Source organism: Schistocerca cancellata, chromosome 6, assembly GCF_023864275.1.
Source record: "Schistocerca cancellata isolate TAMUIC-IGC-003103 chromosome 6, iqSchCanc2.1, whole genome shotgun sequence".
Taxonomy (NCBI): domain Eukaryota; kingdom Metazoa; phylum Arthropoda; class Insecta; order Orthoptera; family Acrididae; genus Schistocerca; species Schistocerca cancellata.
This window is the reverse complement of record NC_064631.1, coordinates 643,635,194-643,648,334: the sequence shown is the minus strand read 5'-3', so window position 1 is coordinate 643,648,334 and position 13,141 is coordinate 643,635,194. Positions and strand designations below refer to the sequence as shown.

Below are 13,141 nucleotides of genomic sequence, written 5' to 3'. Positions count from 1 at the left end.
GGTAGACTCAGTGTTTCCTCATTCCGAGTTGTTGCATGAACTGTGTACATACCTCTGGAACAACTGGTGTGATTATTCTCCTGGAAACTGCAGCTGCTCACCATAGACTAATGGTGCAGGGAGCATTGTGCTTCTTCTTTCACTATCATTCTCAATCTTAGTGTGCTTTCGATCACAACGAGGGGTTACACATTAGAGCAGTTTTGAGCTTGTGGTGGAACCACTTACACCATCCCTTTGACTGGCAGGGTGATAGCCTGTAGTGTGCATGTGGTTGCAGCCACACAGTAGGAAAAGTTTTCGGAAAAGTTGGGTTTGAAATTGCTCCTCACAGTCTGTGGTTATATTTTCTGAAAAGCCAAACCTGAAGAACCACATCTGCACCAATGCTCACAACCATCTCTGCAGACACATCCTGGATTGTGGCAACATCTCGTCACCTGGTGAAACGATTGATGATCATGAGTGAATAATGATGTCCCAAAGATTATGGCAATGGGCCGTCAATGTCCACACATATGGTAAAATCATGCTGATGGCATTGTAAAGTGAGAGAGAGGCACGAAAATGTGGTTGCCGATCTTATTACGATGACGTAACAGGTGTGCACGTGCCTGTGTGCGACAGTCTTTTTATGCTCTGGGACACACATGCCATTGTTGGAAACTAACTTGGCTGCTGCGGCTCGGATTCCTGGGTGAGCCAGGTTATGCAGTGCATTGAAAACCGATGGTGGTGATGTCCTGGTATGTAGGGTCACTGCCTCCCATTTACTGCATCACACCAAATTCTGTCCGACAAATTTGGAGCTGACACACATCTGAGCTGCAACTCTGTTCACTGCTCCTGTATAAGATGGTGTAAGAGAGAATCTCACTGTCATTTAGATGCCATCTCTGTCCAGTGAATTGAGTTTAAACTGCTACAGTTCCAAGATGGTCAGTCTGCGACCAAGTTGTCTTTCCCCGCTTTGTGAAACACGTCAGGTGGGAATTGTGTGATATACACGTACTTGACATGCCTGCACATCACAGTGAGCTGAGGTCTGTGTCTTGCTTAAAGGTTTCTGGTAGCAGGTAGCGATCTGTAAAAATTGTGAAATGTCTCCCTTTGACATAGGGCTGGAAATGCTTGATGGCTAAGTAAATAACAAGCAATTCATGGTCGAAAGCACTCCAGTTCTGGTGCTGCTGCATTAAGTTCTTAGAAAAGACAGAGTGGCCGTCATTTGCCATACATTTTTTGTTGCAGAGCTGAATCTACTGCTGTTGTGCTCGCATTGATCATAAGTACCAAAGAGGAGCTCAGTCTTGGGTGTTCCTACAATGTTACCTGTGACAGATGTTTCTTAAGGTTGTGGTAAGCTGCCTTGCCCTCAGGACTTCATGATTGCCTGTAGTATACAGGATGTTCATAAAATCCAGGAACTCTTTCAATTATTTGTTGCACAAGAACTAAACATTGTACAGATGTCATACATATTGCATTTTGAACAGAAACTCTAAAAGCTTTTTTACAAACATTCAATATGTGAACCATGAGTGACCCAGCGGACATCAATATGGTAATCGAATTCTTGTCATACCCATCCCCGCATGGCATTGTTGACTGTGGCAGTCGCTTCCCATATTCTCACCCGGAGCTCTGCTACATCACGTGGTGGTAGAGGTGGTACATACACCAGATATTTAATCTGTCCCCACAGAAAAAAGTCCCACTGAGTGAGATCAGGTGATCCGGGAGGCCAGTTCATGAAACAGCTGTCTCCTTCTGTAGCACGGCCTATCCATCGATGCAGCAGTTCCTTGTTCAGGTACCCACGAACTTCACGATGAAAATGGGGTGGAGCTCCATCCTGCTGAAAGATGAATGGAGAGTTCAATTGCATCTTAGGCATCAGCCATTGCTGCAACATGGACAAGTAGGAATATCCAGTGACAGTGCTCCCAGCGAAGAAGATTGGCCTGTACAGTTTTCAACATGACAAGGCACAAAAAACATTTACCTTTGGAGAATCGCACTTAAATTCAATGCATTCTTGAGGATGCTTTATACCCCAGATTTGACAATTTTGCCTGTTCACTTTCCCATTAGTGTGATAAGTGGCTTGGTCCCTAAAAATTAAATGATCAACAATGCCATCCCCATCCTCATTCCATTGTTGCAACTTTGAACAAAACTCAAAATGCTTGTCTTTGTCGTCACCATTGAGCTTCTGCACTAGCTCCAATTTAACTTGTTTCATAGACAACTTCTGTCCCAGGACTTTGCACACTGTCATTGGTGCCATTTGGAGTTCACGGGATGCACGACGCACCAATTTCTTTGGACTCCTTATGAATGTCTCTCATAGGCGCTCCACATTCACTTCACTCACACTGGGACATCTGCTTCTCTTTGCCAAGCACAAGCAACCCATCATAACAAATTTGTTGTGCCAGTGGTAAATGGCCTTCCTTGTTGATGGTTTCTTAGTGTACTTTGTTCAAAAGTTTCGTTAAACAGCTGTAGCACATATGTTTTTGTTGAACTAACACACACAAAGCTTGTTCCGCACCTGAACTCGCCATGTTTGTGACTAGCGCTGACTATCAGCAAATTACCAAACTATGCTGTATCGGTATACATGAAATGGGGTTCTCTTCAAAATGACATATGTATGATATCTGCACAATGTTTGGTTCATGTGCAGTAAATAATTTAAAGTGTTCGCTGGCCGTGGTGGCCGAGCGGTTATAGGCACTACAGTCTGGAACCGCTCGACCGCTGTGGTCGCAGGTTCGAATCCTGCCTCGGGCATGGATGTGTGTGATGTCCTGAGGTTAATTAGGTTTAAGTAGTTCTAAGTTCTAGGGGACTGATGACCTCAGAAGTTAAGTCCCATAGTGCTCAGAGCCATTTGAACCATTTTGAAAGTGTTCCCGGACTTAATGCACACCCTGTATTTGCGTGAGAATAGTGCTGTGATTGGTTACTGGGCAGCACACAGTTTGAGCAAGTGGCATCAATAATAACTCAGCACAGTGATGTTTGACATGCTGCTCTGTTTAAGTAGAGAATGCTGAAATGTCATCTGTATAATATGTAGTGTTTCTGGGTCCATATGGCATAAAATTGTGCTGAAACAATCCTAGTGGTGTAATCACTGCTGCTTATTTATTGTGGGGTGGACTCATGAGAATTTGGGAAAATGGCTTGGTGCAGTCTGCAACACTGAGTATTTTGGTGTTGCAAATAGTATTTGTAAAATCAGCCACTTTGGATATGGGGTGCCCTGTAGCCTCCACATACTCTCCGTGATCCTTTTTACGTGTCATATCAATTGGAGGGATCCAAGGACTATCAGACCTGGTTGCAACACTCACTTTCAGAACTTAGTCAAACTGTATTTACACTGCTAGGCACTCTCTTTAGACACGGGAAGTGATCAGGTGACCCGGTGTTATGGGGACGTAATGTGGAGTAGTGTGTGTGTGTGTGTGTGTGTGTGTGTGTGTGTGTGTGTTTGCTGGTGTCACTGCTGTGTTTAGTGAGTAGTGGAAAGTCCACAAGCTGGTTACAAAAAGTACTTCCTCAGATAGTGTTGTGGTGTTGCCTGCAGTATACGAATTGTTAGGACTCACAGAGTTGTTCTTGCACGATGTGAATGTGTGCGCTATGTTACTGCTGGTATGAAATTGAATGATAATATCCCCCGTGCAGATGATGTGGTAGAGGGAACAGACACTTTCATGTGAGAAGCTGTAGGCACTACATTTGACCTGATGTGGAAGTTAGTATCTTCTCTGTGGGTATTGGTACCAATCAACGATTTAGCAGGTTGGACATGAGTCGAAAGTTACATAGGAAGTCTGCACCGATTATACTGTAAGCTGAGAATCCACGTGGCAACATTAACTGTTTTCAGTGTAGTTAGGAATTGTGGAATTGTTGGCCACAGCAAGCACATATTGTGTTGTTACAGTTAGTGTGTTACTGGTCCTTTGTAGATAGACACTACAATTGCTCTGTCAAGTCTTGTGGGGCAGCATTGTTTCTTTTTTTCTGGCTGTTACTTTGTAGTTGTTTTCAGTATGTTGCTAATTTGCATGTTGAGTGTTGTTACTTGTGCAGAAATTTCACCTAAGCTGTTTGCGATGGTGTCTGCATTTTTTGCTAAGGCTTGCAACAGCAAGTCTGGTTGTGACATGACAGCACGAAAGTTGGCTGGAATTTTGCAAAGTCATAGCACACACAAAGATTTATCAGGCAGAAGTTCAGGGCCCACTGATTAACGTAAGTACTTGACGACTTGTGATGGAGACTTGTCACCTGTCTTATTATCTGTGACAATGTCTTGTAATCGATGTTATGGTGACAATGTGTAATGCTGTGGAAGAGCTTTCTTTATTGCAGTGTAAATTAGTTATTTGAGTGTTTCTTCGGTTTCTTATATCTCTTCTGGGTCCAGATGTGAAACCACTATATTAAAATTACCAGTGTTATGTGACACACTGCGGTGATGAAATACACATTCAACCTGCATGAACTGGAGTTGTGGTTGTTTTGGTGAGAATGTGGGAAGCTTAACGTCTCTGTTTTGATTGTATAGACACACATTGTGTGGTTTTTCATCTGTTGTAACATTTTGCAGCAAATTAATAGTCGTAGGAGGTGATCAACTCTGCTTAGCTGCATGTTACTTAGTATAGTAAATAGTAGCATAGCAAGGGGCTCTCCTGAGTAATTTCCTGTTGTGACATTTGACATCTGATACTATTCAGACCTATTCTGGCAGCCTTGTTCAATGCCTGCGGGAGCAGTCTTAGGTGTCTGCTTTAGGAGTATGAACCTACTCCACAAAAAAGTATCAGAAATGATATTTAGGTACTGTGAATGACAGGAATTAACTACAGAACTCAGTTAAAAGTCTGATTGATATTATTTCTCTGTGAAGGTATATGTGTGCAGTTACAAAATTGCTGAAAACTATTTCCTTACAAATTTGCTCAGAAATATCTCCACAGTATCCAATATACTTTTATTTCATTTATTTATTTTTGTATGCAGTTTGATTGACTGTTGTGTGGTATTGGATAAGTTGTTAACTAGATTTCTTTATAAAAATTGCGATAGCTCCACTTTGGATGATTAATTCATAAGAATTGTTATGTAAATTTTAATAATGACAGCTGACTATATACTCTATCCTGCATCAGAAATTGTCGTCTCACTAATTTTGCCATCAGTATGTTGAAATTTATTTACAGTAGTGTTAGCTGCCACCAAGTTCTCAGATCCTTCCACACTTGGTAGCTTCCAAAATAGACTGTTTTTGAAATGATTCCATAACTGTACTTTATGATTTATTCTCATTTGATTTGTGCAGTTTCAGCCATCAGCCATTTTGAAATACACTAGATGTCAATTATGAATATGGAATCAACCATGATTGCAAATATTGCCAAATTTTAAATATATTAACTATTTTGCTCTCAAAAGTGCAGTCTCAGGTCATGGATTTATATACAAAACGTTGTAGGAAGGCCTGAACTGTACAATTGTACTGAGAATAAACCAAGAAGGTGAGAGTTGCAGGCAGTTATGAAGTTGTTTACAAAGTTTCTTTCAACTGCAGACCTATGTTTGAAAAAATTTCAGGTGATCCTATTCACAATTAGTTTAATACCCACTGTTCTGCTATGGTGGACACAAGTTCTTCATGCTCAAAAGTGAATGGTGAAATGGGCAGTGCAGGGGGGCATTTTTGTGTTTGTATCAAATGTGCTGCACACAGTACACAGTCTGTTTATAGATGATGTTTTCTGTGGAAAACCGCATAATAAAAACCCAAGCTGTACTTACCAAAGTTACGAGTAGCAGCACACACTGGCACTCGGAGGCAGCTCGAAGAGACCATCCACACTGAGGGTTGCCTCAGAAAGCCATAGAGCACACAATGTTCAGAAGTGCACAACAAGCCAAGATTTCTGTTGCAAAAATAGTTTTGGAAGGAACTGGTACTACTGACATATCAGAATATGAAATAAACTGACTTCATGTTGTAACAGTATTATGAAAAGGATAGTTGCAACTCACCATATACTGGAGATGCTGAGTCGCAGAGATGCACATCATAAAAACTGTCAGAAAGTGAGCTTTCAGCCAGCAAGGCCTTTGTCTGAAAAAAGACTACATACACAGACACTCCCACACAAACTCAGTCTTGCCTCAGCAGCCAGAGACTGTTGTCATATGTGTGTGTGTGTGTGTGTGTGTGTGTGTGTGTGTGTGTATTGTCTATTTCCGAAGAAGGCCTTGCTGGCCGAAAGCTCACTTTCTGACAGCTTTTTGTCGTGCCTATCTGAGACTCAGCATCTCTGGTATGTGGTGAGTAGCAAACTATCCTTCTCATAATATTGTTACATTCTACCCTGGATTTTCTTTTTTTTTTTTTATTTTGCCTGACTTCATTTTGATTACAAATACTTCCAGTAAGCAGAAGAAGTGTGTCATGAAAACTGTAAAGATGATATCTGAGTGGAGGTGTGACAGTGTGTTGAATGTAAATCACAGGGAGCCACGGTTGCTGACCTTAATTATAAAGTTGTCTGTGATCTAGAAACATGTTGGCCGCATCTTGTGCCATTAATGTACTGATATGAGATGCTCTTATGCACTACTCCTGACGTGTAGAAAGTATAAGAACAATACATTATTGATGACTTGACAGCTCTTTACTGTGGTTCCCATGTGGTTGAGTAGTAAGATTATTAATATTGTACTTTGAAGGAAATATCACAAGAAATTATTGAAATAACTGTGAAGAAATTAATCATTAGATGTTTACTTTCTGTTTTCATGTGTGGAAAAGATTCTGAGTAATAATCAAATGCAGTAGTTGTATGAAATAACATAATCTTATTTAGAGAGATCAAAGTGGCTGTGAAATTGTCGGTAATTGAAACTAACTTATTTAAGAACAGTTTCAATACTAGTTTCTGATCCTAATGGAATATTATGTTATGATCAATGGTTTCTACTAGTTAGTTCTGAGATAACATACGTTTATTCCTTAGTTAGAAAGCTATTAAACATTATGCTCATAATAGAATTAAAGTGTAACGTGAAAATGAAGTGTTCAGTTTTATCCAAACAAATTGAAAAATTGATATACAAACAATACAAAAAGTGTACTGAGATGCTGCACAGGTAATTTAAAGAAGGCTTTTCCTTTCCCATCTTTATGAATTTTGGTTTTACTGGTTGCATTTTTTATCTTCAATCTTTTGTCTCTTCTCATATGAAATTTGTATTTCAGTTGGATCACACAGATACTTGCATCAATTTCACAATAGAACGATGGTATCCGGTGGCAAATATGTCTCGTTACCTTCCGATAAGGGTTTACGACTACTATGCTCCAGGTAAGATCACCTCAGTTAAGCTTTTGAGTCTACCGTAGGTGCAACAGTAGTTCTCAAGTCATTTATCAATCTACACTTCAACCATTCCAATCATTTTGTTAGATATGATAACTGTGTGAGAGATAAGATTTATTTTTGTTTATGGTGTTGGCTTCTTATAATAATGTTGGTAGTAAATACAAATGTGGATGTAACACTTTGTACTTTTATTGTTGCAGAACGCTTCAATGAAACAGTATTTGACTCACTACAGACATATTTGCTAAACATTTGTGAAGTTTGTGGAAGCAGCCAGTGTCCTTACTGCCCTATCTACAATCTGGCGACAACTATATCTGTGTCATTTACGGTCCTCATTTTCACAAGCAGCATAATTCTACTGAGGCATGTGTATTCCTTTTCTCATCTGTAACAAAGAGACAGCCTGTAAAGGCAGAAAGAAACACAATTGGCAGGATGCAGAAACATTTGAAGTTTTGCATTTAGGAATTGTGAGGTGTCACAGTGCTACAGCAATGACAGTTTTTTAAACAGATATCTTCCATTGGGTGTAGGAGCAGCAAGCTAAAGGAGAGAATTTTGTATTGGAGACCAAAGTTGTTGAACTGATGTATTTCTCAGGTGATGTACACATATAAGACTATGTGGTGATGGTAGCTTTGATGTAAAGAGCTATTAATTGTTTGGAGTCATGATTGGACATCAGGAGAATTTAAAAATATTAGAAAGTTTCAGTGTAAGCAGCATATTGAATACACTTACCTGAAGCTTCATTTTTCTCATGAATGAACCATTGTAATGCCCAACGTGGATTTTATTTTCTCCTGTGATCCAGATTTGATTTATGATATTGTGGGTACAAATGGATGATAAAACCTTCTATAAGTTTCTGTTGTATGTAAAAATACATGGTTTGAACTTAAAACTGTAACACATTTAAGTTTCAAATTGTAATACATTTAACATGCTTCAAAATAGCTTTCATGATATGACTGGTGGATGTTTGTGATATAAATTGTGCTGATGGTACATGTGTATTTATAAACAAAAGTGTGTGCACTGCACACATTATTGAGGGGGGGGGGGGGGGGGGGAGTTATGAGTGTGAAGATGCGAGGTACAGTTTTTGTAACAAACTAACTGTATTTAACTGATGCTTATTTGGTTTGAACAGTACACGCAAGAGTACACTGTGTTCGTGCTCTTTGCTCTCTTCACGTACAAGTTGGGTATCACATTTAAGGCTCAGCACATTATTTAAGGTCTCTCCAGTGACTTATGGAAATAAGGTCCAGAATACCTCTTTGATTCAGTTATGCAGTCATTTATTCATCTTAAAAAGCTTTTTCAGCTATTTATCCATGTTTATACTACACTAATTGCCTAACTTCTGTGAAGAAAATCAGTGTTGTCAGCAGAGTGAAACTATACTAAGTTGTATGTAACAGAGTTGTTTTATATCTCATAGTATATTACCAGTTGGCACATCAGTGGAAATTTTATTTTTTTGATAGAGAAATTTTGTGATTTCACATAGATGTCTCAAGCAACTAAGAAATGAAGACCACAGAAATATGAAATGTTAATCGCGGTTATCATATATCTTAGTGTCAGTGTTTCTGAGAATTATATGCTAAGACTTATTGGCATGTGCATTTGTATGCCATTTGTGTGTGTGCATCTGTGGCTTCAGAAACTTGTAACAACTAAGTTTATTCTGTTTACTTGTAAACAACTACTTCACACTGAACATACAAATTTAGGTTGCTTAAGTAGGAGCTGCATTATTTGTTTCAGTTTCGGAAAATAGACAGTACTATGTCCACTGTAATATGTAGTGCACAGTTAACACAAACTTTTGACTGCCAGAAAAGACATGACATTTCATGCATGTGTTGACACGTAATAGAGAAGTGAGGGTTGGAAGAGGTGGGCTTAATGAGGACAGGCAGCCACTGACCTACAGATTGAATATGGGTGGTTCATAGACACACATTAACATTTAATATTAGCTAACTTTCAAAATTTTGTTCGTATGTAAAAAATTATCCATATTTCATGCGTATTTAATAGTATGCCTGCCCTAACTTTATTTAAATGGGTTTTCCATCATGGAATTTCAGTTAATATCATAAAAGTGTGTAAGGAATAACCCTTACACTGTGCACATACGAAAATGAGAAGTTTAACTGAAAATGAGAAATTTAATTGTAAATGAGAAATGTAATTGAAAATTAGAAATTTTTGGTATTAGGGAAAGTTATGTGACAAAAAGTCTAGGTGATAGAACATGTTTTGATACTTTTTTGCTTTTAATAGCATCATGTAATTGCAAAATCACCTGTCTCCCCCCCCCCCCTTCCCTCCCCCCCCCTCCCCCCAATTTTCTCTCTCTTGGTCTCTATTTCACTGTCTTCCTGTCCTCTCCTGTGCCCATGCTTGCTACCCACACACACACACACACACACACACACACACACACACACACACACATTTTAGCACATAATTCGATATTTATTGGGAAAACATTATCTATTCCTTTAAAACAATTAACAGTGTAAAACAGATGCTTTAAAATAACTGAATGTGGTACAAGTCGGGAGGTAATGTAGGGACCAAATCAGAAGAAATTTCTCTTGCATTATTTAAATCAAATGTAAGGACTTGGTAGTTCCTCTTAACCTCTCGCTTTTAGAGCATATATAGCTCTAACTTAGTCTCTCACATACCGTCCATAACTCAATGACTGTGTCATTGATTTTTATTATTTTTAGTTTTTTTGTTTATTATTGTAGAGTAGGAAATTTAAAAAAAATCTTCCAGATTTTATGAATGTTTACATGTGAATGGAATTATACAATTGTATAAAGCCAATATGTGAAGATAAAAGATATGAGTTAAAAGTTTGTATTGTAAATATTTCATTAGTGTATTAAAATTCATGTAAATTCAAGAAGCTAAATATAACTCTGTGATTCTTTGAATTTTGCTCAGAATGTTGTTGACAAGGGTGAAAAAAACGCACTAATAGAACCTTTATTTAAATGTGTGGATTTTGTAGTGTGACTTTTTTTTTTTTTTTTCTTCATGTCAGCAGTGTTCTCTTCAGAAAATGTAACTTATATGGTATTATGTGTTGAAATGAGAATAAATATTTTTTGTAATAACTAATAAAGTATTAACATTTCTTATCATGTGCCAGAGTACTCACTGCGTTTACCGTAAGCAACTGGTTTACAAAACTGTGTGCCGGACCAGTCCTGTTCCATTTGTGCCATCCAAGCATTCTTCACAGTCAACTGTCTCTTTCTTGTCAATTTGTTGTATGCTCTTAACATTATGTAAAGGAATGAAACTATGATTGATTTTGACTGATAGTTTTTCAATTGTATTTTATTAATGGAACATTTTTGTCTTTTGACCGTCAAATTTTCTCTTTTCTTGTCTTGCTGCATCTCCATTGTGTTGGGTTGTGGGTATGTCCTTCACTGTACCCGAATATTTGTCCTAGACTGCTTTCCGTTCTTTTGAATTACAAAGTCCTTTCAGTCAATGCACTGTTAGTTGCTTGACTACAGACACCATCTTTTATGTACTTCTCACCCCTCCCCCCTTATGAAGGAAAAATGGTGGAATTGTTGTAATGGGCACAAATCTGGATACCCTCACTTTGCTTCAGTAATGATCAGTTTCATCATGACATGTTGTTTAGCCTTCAGCTTGTATTTAGGTCAGTGCAACTACAGGGTGCAGAAAAAATACCGCATTTGGCGGCCTGCATGCAGTTCCTCATCCTAATTAAAAACAAAAGTTTATCTAGCAAAACCTAGTCTCACCAGTTGATTTAATAGAAATGCGATTTAATAAAAGATGTTCTGGCAATGCTGTAACTGCATGCATCATGATCAAGAACAAGTAGCATGAACTCTACATTGTACCAGAGCTGTCCCATCAATTTCAGTGAGATGAGGCAATATTGTGGGGAATGGATGCACAGACTCGCCAATGTTCAAATCACATGCGTAGCAATCATCATCATTATCATCATCATCATCATCATCATCATCCCACCTCCCCCCAGTTAAAGCATCAAATTGTATCCAACAGTGGAAAATCCAGGATGGAATGTAAAAATACCAGAGAAGGAAAGTTGGTACTCACCATATAGCAGAGTTGCTGACTCGCGATAGGCACAGCAAAAAGATTCACACAATTATAGTTTTTGGCCATTAAGGCCTTTATCAGCAGTAGACACACACACACACACACACACACACACACACACACACACACACACACACACACGTTTCGTGTGTGTGTGTCTGTGTGTGTGTGTGTATGTGTGTCTACTGCTGACAGAGGCCTTAATGGCCAAAAGCTATAATTGTGTGAATCTTTTTGTTGTGCCTATCGCGAGTCAGCAACTCTGCTATATGGTGAGTACCAACTTTCCTTCTCTGGTATTGTCAAATTGTATCCAATTTATACCTCCACAATGCAGTATATTCTGCATTTCTTTCTGTTACTGTTACCTTTATTTAAACATTAAGAGATAACAAGAACTTCTCACAGATGGAAATAACCACCTTGTTTCATCCGTGAACCAAAAAAAAAGCCAATAGAATATGATAGTGGATAGAGTAACATTATCTGTAGCCAATGAGGTATGAAAAACGCAACGGGTATTCTACACTAGATTGCACATGATGTAGACTTATAAGCAACATTCACATTAGAGAAGATGTTCAAAGTTACCACCCCAGATTCAGAAACACTTTGTCACCCTCTGTATTGTACTTTGCTGGACCCTAGGCAGCCCAATTGCCCCCACTATTGCCAAAGCAACATGTACGCAAGCTTTCAGGCCCTGGACATCCACAGGTGGAGTAGTATATACATGTTCCTTTAAGTGTCCCCACAAATAAAACACTAGTGGATTAAGGTCTGTGGTATGTGGAGGCCAGAACATTGGACCTCTAGACCAATCCATTTCCCTGAAAATGCTTCATTTAAATAGGTACACACAGTCATTCCAAGGTGTGGTGGTTCAGTATCTTGCTGAAACTATAGCTGCCATCAAATGACAAGTTTTCTAATACGTCAAGCGAAGTATTGTAAATAAATGTACAATATGGGGTCTGGTAATAGCCACGATTCCAAAAGCACTCCTCTCACAGGTTTATGCCAAAGCTTGCCTGAAAGCCATATTCGTGAGTGATGTGTGGTTTGTGTTCTGACCAATAATGGCTGTTGTAGAGGTTTAAAATACCTTCCCGAAGGAAGCTACAGTCATCAGTCGATATCATATTATATATAAAATGTTTGTTTTCTTCCACCTAGTGCTAAGGCCATTCACAAAACTGTAATCATTGACTGCAGCCTTTTGGCCAATGGTGTTGAGTTAACATGTAATAATATGGATGAAGTTCTTCATCGCCCAATACTTCAACGGCCAGTATTTGAGATTGATGGATTGATTGATTTCTTTATTAATTCATGTAACAATTTACATTGTGTGGATTTCGTCAGCAAAATCATATACAATACAATATACCTACACACACAAAATTAGTATTTACGCACATTTTTGAGGTATCTTAAATTAGTTTTATATCCTTATGTAATTTGTAATTTTCTTATAGTACTGTACAATTTTTGATTTCATATTATAATTATTTCCTCATGTATTACAATGCAGGCTACTTTAATTACACTACATGTTTTAATTCAGATAG

At 38.5% G+C, this 13,141-nt stretch overlaps 1 protein-coding gene across 3 annotated transcripts in view; it reads left to right on the top strand.

The window, feature by feature from the left end:
• LOC126190666 (CD109 antigen) overlaps positions 1 to 9,766 on the top strand; it is an 818,148-nt gene extending 808,382 nt beyond the window's left edge. For all 3 annotated transcript variants that reach the window (XM_049931111.1, XM_049931109.1, XM_049931110.1), the window contains 2 exons: positions 7,301 to 7,406; positions 7,625 to 9,766. In XM_049931111.1, coding sequence (XP_049787068.1) covers positions 7,301 to 7,406; positions 7,625 to 7,818 — 300 coding nt within the window. In that variant the 3' untranslated portion in view covers positions 7,819 to 9,766. The remainder of the gene's footprint in view (positions 1 to 7,300; positions 7,407 to 7,624) is intronic.
• The last annotated feature ends 3,375 nt before the right edge of the window (positions 9,767 to 13,141 follow it).